The 14862-nt window shown below is 33.8% G+C and overlaps 1 protein-coding gene across 7 annotated transcripts in view; it reads right to left on the reverse strand.

The window, feature by feature from the left end:
• EVI5 (ecotropic viral integration site 5) overlaps positions 1-14862 on the reverse strand; it is a 219898-nt gene that overhangs the window by 168959 nt on the left and 36077 nt on the right. For 6 of the 7 annotated variants that reach the window (XM_036998074.2, XM_036998073.2, XM_036998077.2 and 3 more), the window contains exons 3-5: positions 4382-4571; positions 3492-3716; positions 2663-2737 (exon numbers count right to left, since the gene is read on the reverse strand). In XM_036998074.2, the coding sequence (XP_036853969.2) occupies positions 2663-2737; positions 3492-3716; positions 4382-4571 (490 nt within the window). Of the gene's footprint in view, positions 1-2662; positions 2738-3491; positions 3717-4381; positions 4572-12969; positions 13169-14862 lie in introns of all 7 variants that reach the window. The other variant, XM_036998076.2, reaches the window with a different exon arrangement.

Below are 14862 nucleotides of genomic sequence, written 5' to 3' on the forward strand. Positions count from 1 at the left end.
TTTATTCCACATCTAATTTATCAGTAACTCTTGTCAGCTCTACATTCAAATTATTTAGAGAATCAATCACTTCTGACCATAGACACCTAGTCCAAACCACCATCAGGAGAGTAATCCATTGTCTGGACAACTGCAAGAGCCTCCTCACTGGTCATTAGCTGCTTTCTTTGTACCTCCTTCCCAACAGTCTATTCGCTGTACAGCATGGAGCTGCCAGTGATCCTCTCAAAGCATGTATGAGATCATTTCACTCCACAAAACATTCTACTGGCTTCCCATATCTTCACTAAAAGCCAAAATCCTTACAAGATCCTACATGACCTGACCCCTAAATACTTCTCTAACCTCATCTCCTCCACTACCTTCCCCTTTCCACATTTCCCCCATACTCCTCATGCCAGTCACAGGAGGAATGAATCAATTCTTTGATTTATAAGAATTTCTTCTGAACATATATAAAAAAAGTTTCACTCCCTCTCTCCACTGAAATTGATTTAGGAACTGGAGGAGGGTTTAAAAATAGGTGATATTTTAAAAAATAAGTTGAAGTGATTGAAAAAAAGACCAAAATTAGATAGAAAAAATATAATCATTAGGTCCTTTGCAAAAAGACTGCAACAATGGTCACCAAATGAAAGAGTGACAATGAGTGAAATACAAATATGAAGAATAATCACCCGGTTGTTTTACAGTCATTCCTTTGTTAGAAAGAAACCTACACAGAAGTTTTAGAGCAATGTGTTGCCACACACTTTCTCTATAATACTGAGTTAATAAGAATCCATGTCTTTTGCAAAGGTCTAATGGGGACAATATCTTCCTAATTTTATAGCACTACTAAGATACACAAAACATATATCCAGCATTTTTAACTATTTTAACATAACATGTACTACATACATGTACTAAATAAGCTAACTTTGCAAACATTTTTGAATCAGACTCTTTGACTTATGATTCTAAGCTAATGTGTGGGAGGCAATATAGTATAGAGTATAAGAAAAGAAACTTTAAAAACAAAGAAGGGGCTTTTGAATCTAGTTTGCACCCCACCTTTCTAGCTTGTGGCCCTGGCCTATTAAATAATTATTGTTATGGTAGTATATTAGCTGCCAGTGACAATAATCATTAAGTAAGTCAATCACTGAATGAAAAGTGCATGTTACTAACAGCATTGCTTACAGTGTCTTATAGGAAAGTGTACTGGTCCTTTAGGATTCCTAAAGAGCTAGGTCAGCTGTTCTGAGATTGGTACCTCAAGGAAGTACAAAAACTGCTCTTTAGATGCTCAACAGAAATAACTAGTGAAAGGTTATTTTGGAGCAGATATGAACATAAAAGGAATGGAATTGTAAAGAATTCAGGATTGACAATAGGGATGTTTGAGCTTAACAGTAAAAGGCTTACCAATACTAACCAATTAAAAATAAGGAAAATCACAATTTTGCAAAACAGCTGTATCTCAACATTAACAAATCTAATTTTTTAACTTTGTTTCTTTATTTATAGCCTAATGTCACCTAGAAAAGAACAAATACTCTGCAACAACAACTGGGAGCAATTCTGTTACAAGCAAAGTAAAAATCAATCATTTTTATTATAAGCCAGTGTCTCTGATATCAAATTTTTGCTACTCAGAAAATAATAATGTATATGCTTCACAGTTACAGAGCTTTAAAACTCAGGCAGAACTGTTGAGAAACTGAAGCAAATCACAAGGAAACAGTTTCAGATTCCTCCTCTGCTTTTATCTACCAAGTCACTGGACATTTATTACATGTCTGTTATATGCGAAACACCCTGCCTGGCTTTTACATATATCATATCTCATGACCCTCACAATGAATCTGAAAGTATATAGTACTACCTAATTAAGGCTCAGAAACATTAAATAGTATAGTCCAAGTTCACAGAACTCAGTGCAGAACTCAGATGCATAAATCAGCCAGTAAGACCCAAACCAAGGTATTGCCAATGTTTTTTTTTCAGGCTATATTTTAGTCTGAGACTAAATATAGAGTATGATGGGACTTTCAAAAAACATTTAAACAAGGCTGAAGTGATAACACTATGTGCCATTTCACTTCAAAGCTATGATTGTCTTGTCCCTGACTTGTGAAAACACCCCACCCAAACTGACTCCAAAATAAGTCACTGCCAGTGGAAAACTATGTTATATATCTGGGGCAATAAAAATGACTAGCTACCTCTATTTTAGAGCCTTTAACAAGATAAGCATAACAAGCCCTCAGCTTTGTGGTGAACAAAATCCCTGAATAAATTTCCAAACACACTGTACAACATAAGTAAGATTTTCAAAGCAACACTTTAATCATGTGCTCCATGGCTGGGAAAGATTACTCAATACATATTGACATATACATTAAGATTTAAAGTAAATACAGGCTTTAGTAGAGCATTATGGCCCAAATGTAGATACTGAGAAACCAAAATTCATTTAGTGGGGGGGATATTATTGTATATTATTTTTAACACTTTAAATATTTTAAAGTGCAAATTATAAATATCCCTAATTAAGTTATACCTTGCAAAAATATCCAATATCCACTTATACTTAATAGAAACAGGGGTGATATTTAAGTTCTCCAATCCAAATTTAATCAAGAACTTAATTGGACATTTAATACTTGTACTAACTTACCTGCATAAGCAACAATCCAACTATAAAAGCACTTCCTTGACAGTAACCAACCTCACGATCCACTAAGGAATATGCCTAAAAAGTAAAAAATGTTCAAAATACTTTAATGATACATTACAGCCATATTTTCTAAAAACCTAAAAACAGTGAGAAGGTGGATTCAAGACACTTTCTAGAAAAGCTCTTGCTTGCTTGCTGTACATTTTATCCTACTATTTTAAAGGTAAATGATTTATTACTTAAAATTCTCTTTTGACAATTTCCTAATTAGAAACTGACAGATCTTAAGGACAACAAAATACAGGCATTTGTAGTCAGGAAACTAACAGAACTTAAAAATCATTTAAAATGTATATCTGACAAAGATAAAACTAGAGAGGGTTAAGGTAAAGCACGGGTCAAATTGAAATGGTTTAATAAGAATCAATTTTCACAGAGGTATCTGGAAGGGAAAGGAACTATGGGAAGGGAAAAGGCAATACTGAAGAAAAATACAGTAACACACACTTGTAAGGACTAGGAGCTCTTAACAACACTAGCCAAAGCAAACAGAAAAATTTGCATAAAGGCTTTCTCTATGGTATAGTAATTTATAGGTTATTTTATTTTGACCAACTCATATCAAGGAATGTGATAAATTTTCTTTTAAGTTCCCAAAATCAGACAGTAATGTAGCATCACAATTAAAGCAGAAATCATGTTAAAGCCAAATTTATTGCCAAAGCAACTGATTACTGGAGTGAGAGTTCAGGCTTCACTGTGGGAAACATACTAATTTCAACCTTATCAGAATTGATTTCAATTCAAAGAATGAGTAAACTGAACTTACCTTCATTACATTAAATAAAACCTCCTGTCCAAGGCTATCTTTTTCCTTAAAAAAGTTGTGTTCAGGGTAAGTTCTAGCAATATCCCTTCGGATCAATTTTTCACAAGGTGAGGTCATTTTCAGGAGTTCTGAATACTGATCCTTAATTGGCATACTTTGTGCATTGCATAAAAGTTGCCAAACTATTGCTCTAAAGTGGTGGGGTATCCCTTTATGAACAAGTTCCTAAAGGTAAAAAAGTAAAATAAAAAATTTGTAACGAATCATTTAAGTTTCCTATCTCAAAATACAAAGACAACCTATTGGGTGTTGGGATGGAGTGGAAGACTTTATTGATTTTATAATTCACAAAGCTTCTTTTACAATAAGACTAGGGAACCTTTCAACCAACATGAAGATTTGGCCCTTGAGTATATCCCATTCTGGTCAGGGGGACTACAATGCCATGGATAAATTCTTTGTCATTTCACTCAGAGTAGGTAGGGCCTCTAAAGAACTGGATAATCTGCAGAACTGTGAATGACAGAACAGTTACTATCATCTTTCAAAGGGCTGTTTTAGACAAAAAAAAAAAAAAAAAAAAAAAAAAGTAAAATACTGATAATTCAAGGATGTAGAATGTCATAACTTCATTTCTGAACTTATAAAATGAGAGAATTTAATTTTCAAAATAATTTCAAATATATATTTCTACAATTAGGAGACCTCTATAACAACTGATATCTACAAATCAAAACTCCATGAGCACAAATAAATGAAACATATAAAGCAGAGCTTTTTATTATAGCACCTGGCAAGTACTAGAACCTGACTTTTTAAAATACTCTATTAATCCACGCCTTATGCCCTTTGGGATTAATAGAAAGAACTTCAACAGAGAATAGGCATACCTTAACTTGCTTTTCCTTCTTTTTGCGCACATCTTCCCATTCGTTGACAATTCTTCCCCAAAGAATCCAAGAATCTTCTTCAAGGTGACTGAGGTTGCTAGAGGCTGATGAACTTGATACAAGTGAGGAGCCACTGTTTCTTCTTGACCCATTTACAGATCTTAAAGACTTACTATCCGTCTCTAACAATCTAAAATATAATTTAAAAATTGCTCAAGTTCTAGTATCACAGTGATACTAGATAAAAGTAATGATGATACTTACAGCTTCACTACAGCAATTTAGGCAGGGTTTTAAAACATGCACAATTTCAGTAAGTTTGGCTGTCATCTATAGAACTGCTGTATTTTTTTTATCTAAGCATAGCAATCAAAATTTGATAGTAAATTATGTTAAATATTTTAGTGCTATTAGTCTCACTATAATTTCCCTTCATCTCCACTAAAAATTCAAATTAGAAGAAATGTTCCAGTGAGAAAAGTGGTTGAGAGGGCTTTAGGAAAAAAGAAACTGTGCTTGGAAGAGGTCTACAAATTTTATGGAAGATCTAATCCTATCATGTTTATACTGTGTCCAGGGCCAAAAGAGTAAGGCAGGGCCACAAAATTAACCAAATTTCTCTTAACTTTTTTTTTTTTTTTTTTTTGCTTCATCCAAAAATAAATCTGTCCAAACAAAAAGTGTTTTGCTTGGTCCAGTGTTCGTGTAAAAAACAGAATAATTACTAATATTAAAACTGCAAGATTTCATTGATTTGTTTATATACACATACATTTGTATATATTTACAATTCTGGATTCTCTTAAAAGATAGAAAGGTAGGGCAAAACCAGTCTCATATTCCCTTCACAGGAACAACAGGGTATAACAGAGGAGCTTCTCTCTTTAGATAAGCAAGGATTTTAATTCAGTCTCAGTCTCCACAGTCCCTACTACCTCCAAACAACTCAGGTCAACTAAAAGCTGTTATTTATCACTGGGCTTTGCACTGTTAGATGGAGACCTCTTCACTCTTAAGGCTCTGCTGGCCTCTGAGTTTGCAACTCTGTTTTAGGCTTTTTCCTCATTTGTAAAAACATGGGTTAAGATAACTTCAGAGATCAGTTTCATGACTCATCACATCAATTCCATTATTTCTTTCACATATACACAAACTGTAAAAAAAAAGGTTGGAAAATGTGGCTTTGTCATTATAAAGATATAAATTACATCATTCAAGTAAGAGTCTTAAAAGATCTATTTCTGTATATAACATGGTTACTACTTACTTCCAGTAACTCCTTCAAAAAAGTCATCTGTTTAGTGTAAAAGAAATACTCCTTAAACTAATTTGGGATATACAAAAACTAATAAAGAAAAGAAGCATATGGGTAAAGTCCTATTTAGAAGATTAGAGAAATACCCTTTGTCAGCCAAATTTATATCTTACCCATGTTTATATCCTGAAAGCATTCAGCTCAGTACAAAGCACATTAAATATTGACTGAACTGAAATAAAATTAGAACCCTCATATTAAAAATATCTTCAAATTCAAGATATGTCATATTTGATAATACAATATATAAACTGAACAAATTCTATCCTTATTCTTGGTATAATTTATTTTCATGGTAACAATAATTTAAATAATATGTCCCAAATATTGCTAGAAACAGCAAAAATTTTGAAACAGCCAAATTAAGGTTTAACTACTAGCTATGTTTTTTATTTTAAAAAAATTACTAATGATGATGGTTTGCTTTAAATACCGTTTTTTACATAATTATTTCTTACAAAATTATTTCAGTAGGTCCATAATATATCTTATGGTAAATTTAGTATATGTTTGTAATTTTATATGACTCTAAACTCTAAGAATTCTAAATGTAATAGCAAACAAACTTTACTGAAATAGCCTGAATCTAAGTTCTTCAGCTCATTTAGTTATTCACTGAATGCTTGCCATATCCCAATAAACTGCATCACTACCATCAATAGAGAAACAAGCAGTTTAAAAGAAAATAATGATACTACCCAAGCTAAACATAAATTCGAGATTTCACAGAAGTATAGATGGAAAAGTGTCTACAAAGAAAGCCTTTAGAGAGTCAGAAAGGTCTCAGAGATCACCAAATTGTAATTTTCAGTATAAACAGGGATGCCAAGTGAATTCATGGGTAGGTTAGAGAAAGCAGTTAAGCCATTCACCTTCAGAGGAAATGGAAATAAAATATACAAATATACAAAACTATGAAAAACACTTAAAAATGAAATATTCCAAGTAAAGACATCATTTAAAGATATTGTCCCTGACTGAACTCCCTTGATATACAAAAATGACTCAAAATGGACAACAGCTATGAATATAACCATTAAAACTATAAAACTCCTTGGAAAAAAAGAAAAGAAAAGAAAAAGTCTTAACAACCTTGAATAGGCAAAATCTGTTAATGGACACAAGGAAACACTATAAAAAAATTTATTAAAAAACAAACTAATCAGTAGATGAATGGATAAAGAAGATGTGGTATATACACACAATGGAATACTATTCAGCCATAAGAAGAAAACAAATCCTACCATTTGCAACAACATGGATGGAGCTAGAGGGTATTATGCTCAGTGAAATAAGCTAGGCAGAGAAAGACAAGTACCAAATGATTTTACTCATCTGTGGAGTATAAGAACAGAAAAAACTGAAGGAGCAAAACAGCAGCAGACTCACAGAACCCAAGAATGGACCAACAATTACCAAAGGGAAAAGGATTGGGGAGGATGGGTGGGAAGGATGGGATAAGGGAGGCGGGAAAGAAAGCGGGCATTATGATTAGCATGTATAATGTGTGTGTGGGGAGGCACGGGGAGGGCTGTACAACACAGAGAAGACAAGTAGTGATTCTACATGTTACTACGCTGATGGACAATGACTGCAATGGGGAATGTGGGGAGAACTTGGTGATGGGGGGAGTCTAGTAAACATAATGTTCCTCATGTAACTGTAGAGTAATAATACCCAAATAAAAAAACAAAAACACTAAACCACACACACACACACAAAAACAACTAGACTTCATCAAACTTAAAAGCTCTGCTCTTCAAAAGATATGAAAAAACTGAAGAGGTAAGCCACAGACTGAGAAAAAATATTTCCAACATATATATCTGACAAAAGATTAGTATCCAGAATATACGAAGAACTCTTAAAATCAACAATTAAGAAGACAAACATCACATTTTTTAAATGAGTAAGAGATTTAAACTGACACTTTACGAAACAAGATAATCAAGTGGCCAATAAGCAACTGAAAAACATTCAACATCTGTAGTCATCAGGGAAATGTAAGTTAAAACCACACTACGTACACATTAGAAGGGCTGCAATTCTCAAGATTGCTGCCTGAGATGGGAACAATTGTAATTCTCATATGCTGATGTCAGAAATGTATAATAGTGCAACCACTTTAAAGAACTGTTTGACAATTCTTTACAGACTTAAATACATTTTCCTATGATGCAGTAAGAGAAATGAAAACATGTCCACAAAAAGACTTGCAGTCAAAAGTTCATAGATGCTTTATTCATAATAGCCAACACCCAGGAACAACCCAAATATCCAGAAAAACAAATCATCAAATTCTGGTATATTCACTGCTGATACATACAAATATATAAATTGTACTCATCAAAATTTAAAAATATCTTGTACCTCACTGGATGCTATCAAGAAGTAAAAAGAAAACCCATAGGATGGGAAAAAATATTTGCAATTCATAAGATTTGTATCTAGAGTATATAAAGAACTTACAACTTAATATTAAAGACAAACAACCCAATTAAAAGTGGCAAAGAATCAGAACAGGCATTTCTCCAAGGATATAAAATGGCCAATAAGCAGATGAAAAGATGTTCAACATCACTAATCATTAGGGAAATGCAAATCAAAACCATAATGAGATACTACTTCATAACCACTAGAATGCCTATATTCAAAAACACAAACAACAAGCATTGGTGAAGATATGGAGACACAGGACCCCTAAGACACTACTGATGGTAACATAAAATGGTAAAACCACTTCAGAAAACATCTGGCAACTCCTCAAATGGTCAAACCTAGACTGTCCATATGAACCAGCAATTTCACTCCTAGATATATATCCAAGAGAAAGGAAAATCTATGTCCACACAAAACTTATACAATGACTATTCAAGGCAGCATTATTTCTAACAACCAAAAAGTGGGAACAATCCAAATATCCATCAAGTGTTGAATGGATTAAAAAACACTGGTACAATATCCATAAAATGGAATATTTTTCAGTTATGAAAAGGGATGAAGTATTTATATATGCTACCACATGGATGAAACTTGAAAACATTAAGTTAAAGAAGCCAGTCAGAAAATAAAAGGTATTGTATGATTCTATATATTCTATAACTAGAATTCAGAACATAGATTAGTTGTCACTGAGGACTGGAATGGGAGGAAGTGGAGTGAAGAGGGATGGGCTGTGACTGCTAACAAATAATCAGTTTCTTGTGGTGATGCTTGCACAATTCTGAATAAATGAAACACCACTGAATGTTTTACAGTGTAAATGAGTGAACTGCATGGTATATGAATTATAGCTCAAAAAACTGTGATATAAAGAAGAACACGTAAAATACAACTAGGGCAATAAAAATCCGAAGAGAAGTTTGAGGGGGGTAGAGTTGCTAAAAAGGGCACAAGGGAATTTCCTGAGATCACGGGAATTTTCTAAGATTGAAATTGTCTGTTATGGGCTTGTGGGTTACAAACAGGTGTATACATTTGTTAAAACTCAAACTGTACACTTCAGAACTGTGCATTTCTCTGATTACAAATAATATATTAACTTTATAAAAATTTATTTTAAAAATAGTCTCAGGTTAATGACACTGAGAGTAGTGAGAATTAGGTGAAAAACTGCTTTTTGTTATTGGAAGTCCTTCAGAACTCTTAAAAACCATGACTATTACTTTGTAAAGGAATGTTTTTTACATATTAAGTGTTATCTATTTTGTAAAGAAAGGAAGGTATAAACATTTATTTTCAAATGTATTGGTCATTCTAGCAAATTTTAGAATCTCCTAAAGAAAAACGTTAGAATTTATGTTACAGATACAATGAAGAAGTCCTTCTGTCATAGAGTTGAAAAATATTTCAGAAGAAGTAATACTTGAATTGGTACTATCAAGTCTCTCCCCACTGAGCTACTTACTTAGTCATAGAACGCTGGAAAAGAATTTACATATTGACTCTAGAATGTGTGGTTAGAATCTTATATATTTATATTCCTTTTTTGCTTGAAGAGGTCATGAAACAACTCAGGAAAACTCCTAAACAGGTTGCCACCTAGTTTTAATATAATTAAGGTACTTGCACATGGTAGAGGAGAGTGCACACTGTTCGAAAATGTCAACAGTTTCCAAAGACTTGAGCCTGGCAACTAGGAAAATGGTAACACAGTATTACTCATAGGTCCGTGGGCTACTGAGACATCTATTCAAAACTTATTCATATTTTTCCCCTTCTCAGAGCACATGGCTTCACTGCCTTACATGGATTTAATGCAAAAAGGAAATCACCTTCCAACCCCATCATAATTTCCTTATGACGAATATAGAAAGAAATTTATCAGATTAAACGTAAAGAATACCGGCCCAACAGGAATACTGTATGTTATAATCAAAGGATTCCCCACAGGTTTCTATGGCCTGAGATGGGAACAATTGTAATTCTCATATGCTGATGTCAGAAATGTATAATAGTGCAACCACTTTAAAGAACTGTTTGACAATTCTTTACAGACTTTTCTTACCAGCCACTGCTATAAAATATGTCACGAGCCCAAATTTGTTCACCCTTCTAGAAAGCTGCCAACATCAGAGGCTGGCTCTCAACTGACTGAGGAATATATAATCGTCACTCTCCTAACTAAGCAACTCTAAGTTTCTCTTAGTGTAGCTGCAGCTCTAAGGGCAGCATTTGAAATGGCTGCAGCCCTACATTATCTGAGGTGGGGTGCTAAAAGCAATCATCAGTTGGACTTAAGCAATATCAGGGATGGAGAAAGTCTAGGTCTGCTTACTTCCAGAACAAGGAATAGGGAATATGCCAACACAGAGACTAGTTTGGGCCTTATCCTGGACTACCTTCACATAGCTTTGTTACAAAGAATTATACCTTCTCACCAAGGGGCCACCTATCTAAGGAAAATGGCAGTGTGCACTACATGATGGGCTTGAGAAAAAAACAGAGTAGCTTTTGTGAGGCAGCACATATTTGATAAACATTAAAGAAAAAGTCTCTCTTTCTACGATACTATGACTGAAAAATATAAAGAAGGAGAGTAAAAAGAATGGGTTCTATTTTTGGCATTTGGAGTTTGAAATACTTGGAGGACATCCATGTAGATAAGCACAGCAGTTGAAAAAAGTTAAGTCTGAAGCTCAGAAGAGGGGTGAAGCCTACAAAAAGAAATCAGGCAATTACAGCAGTCTCTCCTTATCCATGTTTTTCCTTTCCTCAGTTTGTTACCCACAATCAACCATATTCTGGAAGCAGATGAACCCTTTCTAACGTATCTTCGGATGGTCAATAGCAACATAATGTTGCATCACAATGCCTGTGTCATTCACTTCACTTCATCTCAACACACAGATAGGCATTTTATCATCTAGTCATCACAAGAAGAGGGGTGAATATAGAATAGTAAGATATTCTGACAGAGGGGGAGCACATTCACATAACTGTTATATAGCATATTGTTATAATTGTTCTATTTTATTATTGTTTTTAATCTCATGATATCTGATTAATAAATTAAACATTATCAATGGTATGTATGTACAGGAAAAAATAGTATGTGTAGGATTTGGGACTATCCAGTTTCAGGCATCCAATGGGGGTGGGGGACTTGCAATGTATCCCACACATAAGGGGGTGGTGGTGGGGCTGCTATATTTGCAAACAGTTGACAATAAACTTTTTGAGTATCCTATTGTATTAAGCATAATACTTTCCTATGGATACCAGAACTAAAAGATCAGGATACAACAGCAACAGGTCAACATGCCATTTGGTAATGTGTAAACTGCTAAGATAATTTACAAAGAGCTAAGAAAGGATCTAAGAAAGCCAAGTAAGAAAATTTTTATATAAGAAAAATTCCTGGAAAGCTAAATACACTGTGGCTTATTGCAGAGGGAGTGACTTTTTAAAACATAGGGATCAAACATCTGTAATGTTACACCAAGAAAAAGGATATGATGTGCTGGGAGAAAGACAGCAACTTGCTAGCTAAAAGCAAGGCAAACCAGTAGCTACAAAGTAACAGGCTTGACTCAGGAGTCACACCCTATCAACACCATCAAGCATAAAAATATCTCAAAGCAAGAGAAACAAAAAGAAAGAATTAAGAGAAAACACAAGGAATTGACACAGAAAATAATTCAGAGATGGCTCAGAAAGGAGGTGCCTGAATGGCAAGGGTCTCTCCAGTTCTGAAAGCACAGGAGCTTTGCTTTTCTTTCTTTAAAATGAAGTCTCAGAAAAAGCTAATAAAAGTCTTGCAGCACTCTCCCAAATATTCTGATCTGAAACTGATTATTTAGAGATTACTTTACACAAACATTCCAGGGCAGACAAGCAGAGCAGACTTTAACTTCTTGGACTGGACATTTGGAAAACTGATGATTTGAAGCTAAGCTAGTTGCAAGAGAAAGAATAACACAATAAATTCCTTTAATTAATTATATCATAAAATTCCTCAGGAAATCAAACAACTGATAAAAATAAAACAATCCTCAATGAAAAAGAAGCGCTTGAGTGAAGGTCTAAAGGCCTCCCTGTGATTAACAAAAATTTTTAATATAGAAACTTGAAAATAATGTTTTTTACTTCCTTAATTTTCATGGTTGTTATAGACAGTATCCTCAGTGGTGGTAAAATTACAAACATAAGGCAAAAAATCAGATCACCTAGATCAGCATTGTCCAACAGAAATATACAGTGCAAGCCCCTTATAATTTTAAATGGTGGTTAGTAACCATATTTAAAATAAAAAGAAAGAGTGCAGTTAATTATAATAATTTATTTTTATCAAATATCAAAATACTTCTGTTTGTAATCTATTTTCTTAAGTTAATGAAATATTCTTTTTTTTTAAATCAACCCTTTAAAGTCTGTATTTCATTCTTAAAGCACATTACAATTTTGATGCGCCATATTTCATGTGCTCAAATGCCACACATGGAGTGGCTACCACATTGGAGAGTACAGACTTAGATGGTAAGATACAAAGATAAACCAATTAAGGTCTCAAAGAGTCCTGCTTGCCCTCCTCAAAAAATAAAATAGAATACATCTACGTTAGTTAAAAGAACCCATTTCCTTATTCAGATATCTCACCCCCGAAAATCTGCTAAAAAGCAAAATCTAATTCCAAATAATAGAATGGAAAAGGAAACAAACATGGATGCAATGTCAAACTTTCAAAACACACAAAAAATGACCCATTCAAAATATAAATTAGCAACATTCACCTCCTTAATTAAAATGCATTGCTACCACACTTCAATCTTACCTTCTCAAATTCATCTTTGCCAAAGCCTTTGTATTTTTAAAATGAAAAACATTTAACACATAGAAAAGAAAAAAGCTGTCCCATTTCAACTTTAAGGCTGTCAATTATTAACTTTCATCAAACAGATCTTTGACACTATGAACCATTTCTTCACATCATTTTGGGGTTGCCACATGCACTGGTTTTTAAACAGTGATAACTGCAATAAAATATGGGAAAGAAAAACAGTTTCTTTATAGAATTTGCTATTTTAACACTTCTTAAATTTCAATTTTCTAAAATACTGCCATTTTTATACTTTCTGAAACAGAGTTAGTAACATACCTGGAGACTCACGTACACTTGGGGAAGGAAAGGAAAAAATCCTAAATGAAGTATCTCCCCTGTTACAAGTACTAGATATGCCTCATAATTGTTACTTTAGGTATGTAACTCGCATATTTACATTACAAAACACAGAAGTGGTCAACGGAAATTTAGTTATTATTCTAGCAATTTTTCCTTGGACTTAATACACTGGTGTGGTAGTAGGGCAGAACGAGGGGAGGGTGAGCCAGACCTGAGTGTTCTGTTATTTTATTTTTTATTACAGTCAGAGAGATGTGTTTTCCCACCCGGATTGTTTTCCTAAGGCAAAACAAGATATCACAACATTCACCCAGTCTCCACACATAAATGCTTCCCATAGATTCTGGGTTTTCACAGTTTTTTTTTTTGAGAGAGACTCAAAATGTGAACTCAAAAAAGTACAAAGCTTTGAGTAATTCTACACAAGAACCAAGGACAACAACATTCTACTCTTATTTTTTCAAATTCTTACTTATTGAAATCTCTTTTCTAAACATCATTACACAACTCTAGTAATCACTGTTTGATTGTTAACATATACACCAAGCAGATCTGGTATTCTGGAATAACCTGCGAATTACAAGGAAAAAAGTTCATCTATACCCATACCTCAAAATTTTTAATACAGTGCTTTGTATATTTTAGTTCACAACTACAAAATAAATTCAGTTTTGGTCACTTACAAACTCAGCACCAAAATTCACCTTTTTTTTTGTATTTTAAAGCTAAATATGCTTTATTATTATTATTATTATATTATTTATTCATTCATTTATTTATTTGTAGAAACACATTAACTCGTTTTTTTTAGATTTTCATTTTGGTATCATTAATATACAATCACATGAACAACACTGTGGTTACTAGATTCCCCCTACTATCAAGTCCCCACGACATACCTCATTACAGTCACTGTTCATCAGCGTAGTAAGATGCTATAGAGTCACTACTTGTCTTCTCTGTGCTATACTGCCTTCCCTGTGGCCCCCCGTACATTATGTGTGCTAATCATAATGTCCCTTATTCCCCTGATCCCTCCTTTCCCTTTGATAACTGTTAGTCCATTCTTGGGTTCTGTGAGTCTACTGCTGTTTTGTTCCTTCAGTTTTTGCTTTGTTCTTATACTCCACAGATGAGTGAAATCATATGGTATTTGTCTTTCTCCACCTGGCTTATTTCACTGAGCATATTATACTACAGCTCCATTCATGTTGTTGCAAATGGTACCAAAATCCATCTTTTGTGCAGACTATTTTCAATCTAAGAACCAATTCAAAACTTACAAATCCTTTATGCCCTTTAACACTATCTGTAATCACTTTTTCTGCCAGTCCTCCCCTAGGTTCACACCCTACTAAGTTTTTCACACAATACCTCTTTTTGTTCTCTTTAGTAGTCCCTGTCATTTTCTTTTCTCTGAAGATCTATTTGCTCAAAACTGCCTTCATAAAACACAGCAATCCACTCTGCTTTTTCATGACCCTCTTACAAGTTCATCTTATCTAAGAAACTCAGCCAATCTACATAGTATGTTAGAAGGCTGTC

The sequence above is a fragment of the Manis javanica genome, chromosome 4 (assembly GCF_040802235.1).
Source record: "Manis javanica isolate MJ-LG chromosome 4, MJ_LKY, whole genome shotgun sequence".
NCBI lineage: Eukaryota > Metazoa > Chordata > Mammalia > Pholidota > Manidae > Manis > Manis javanica.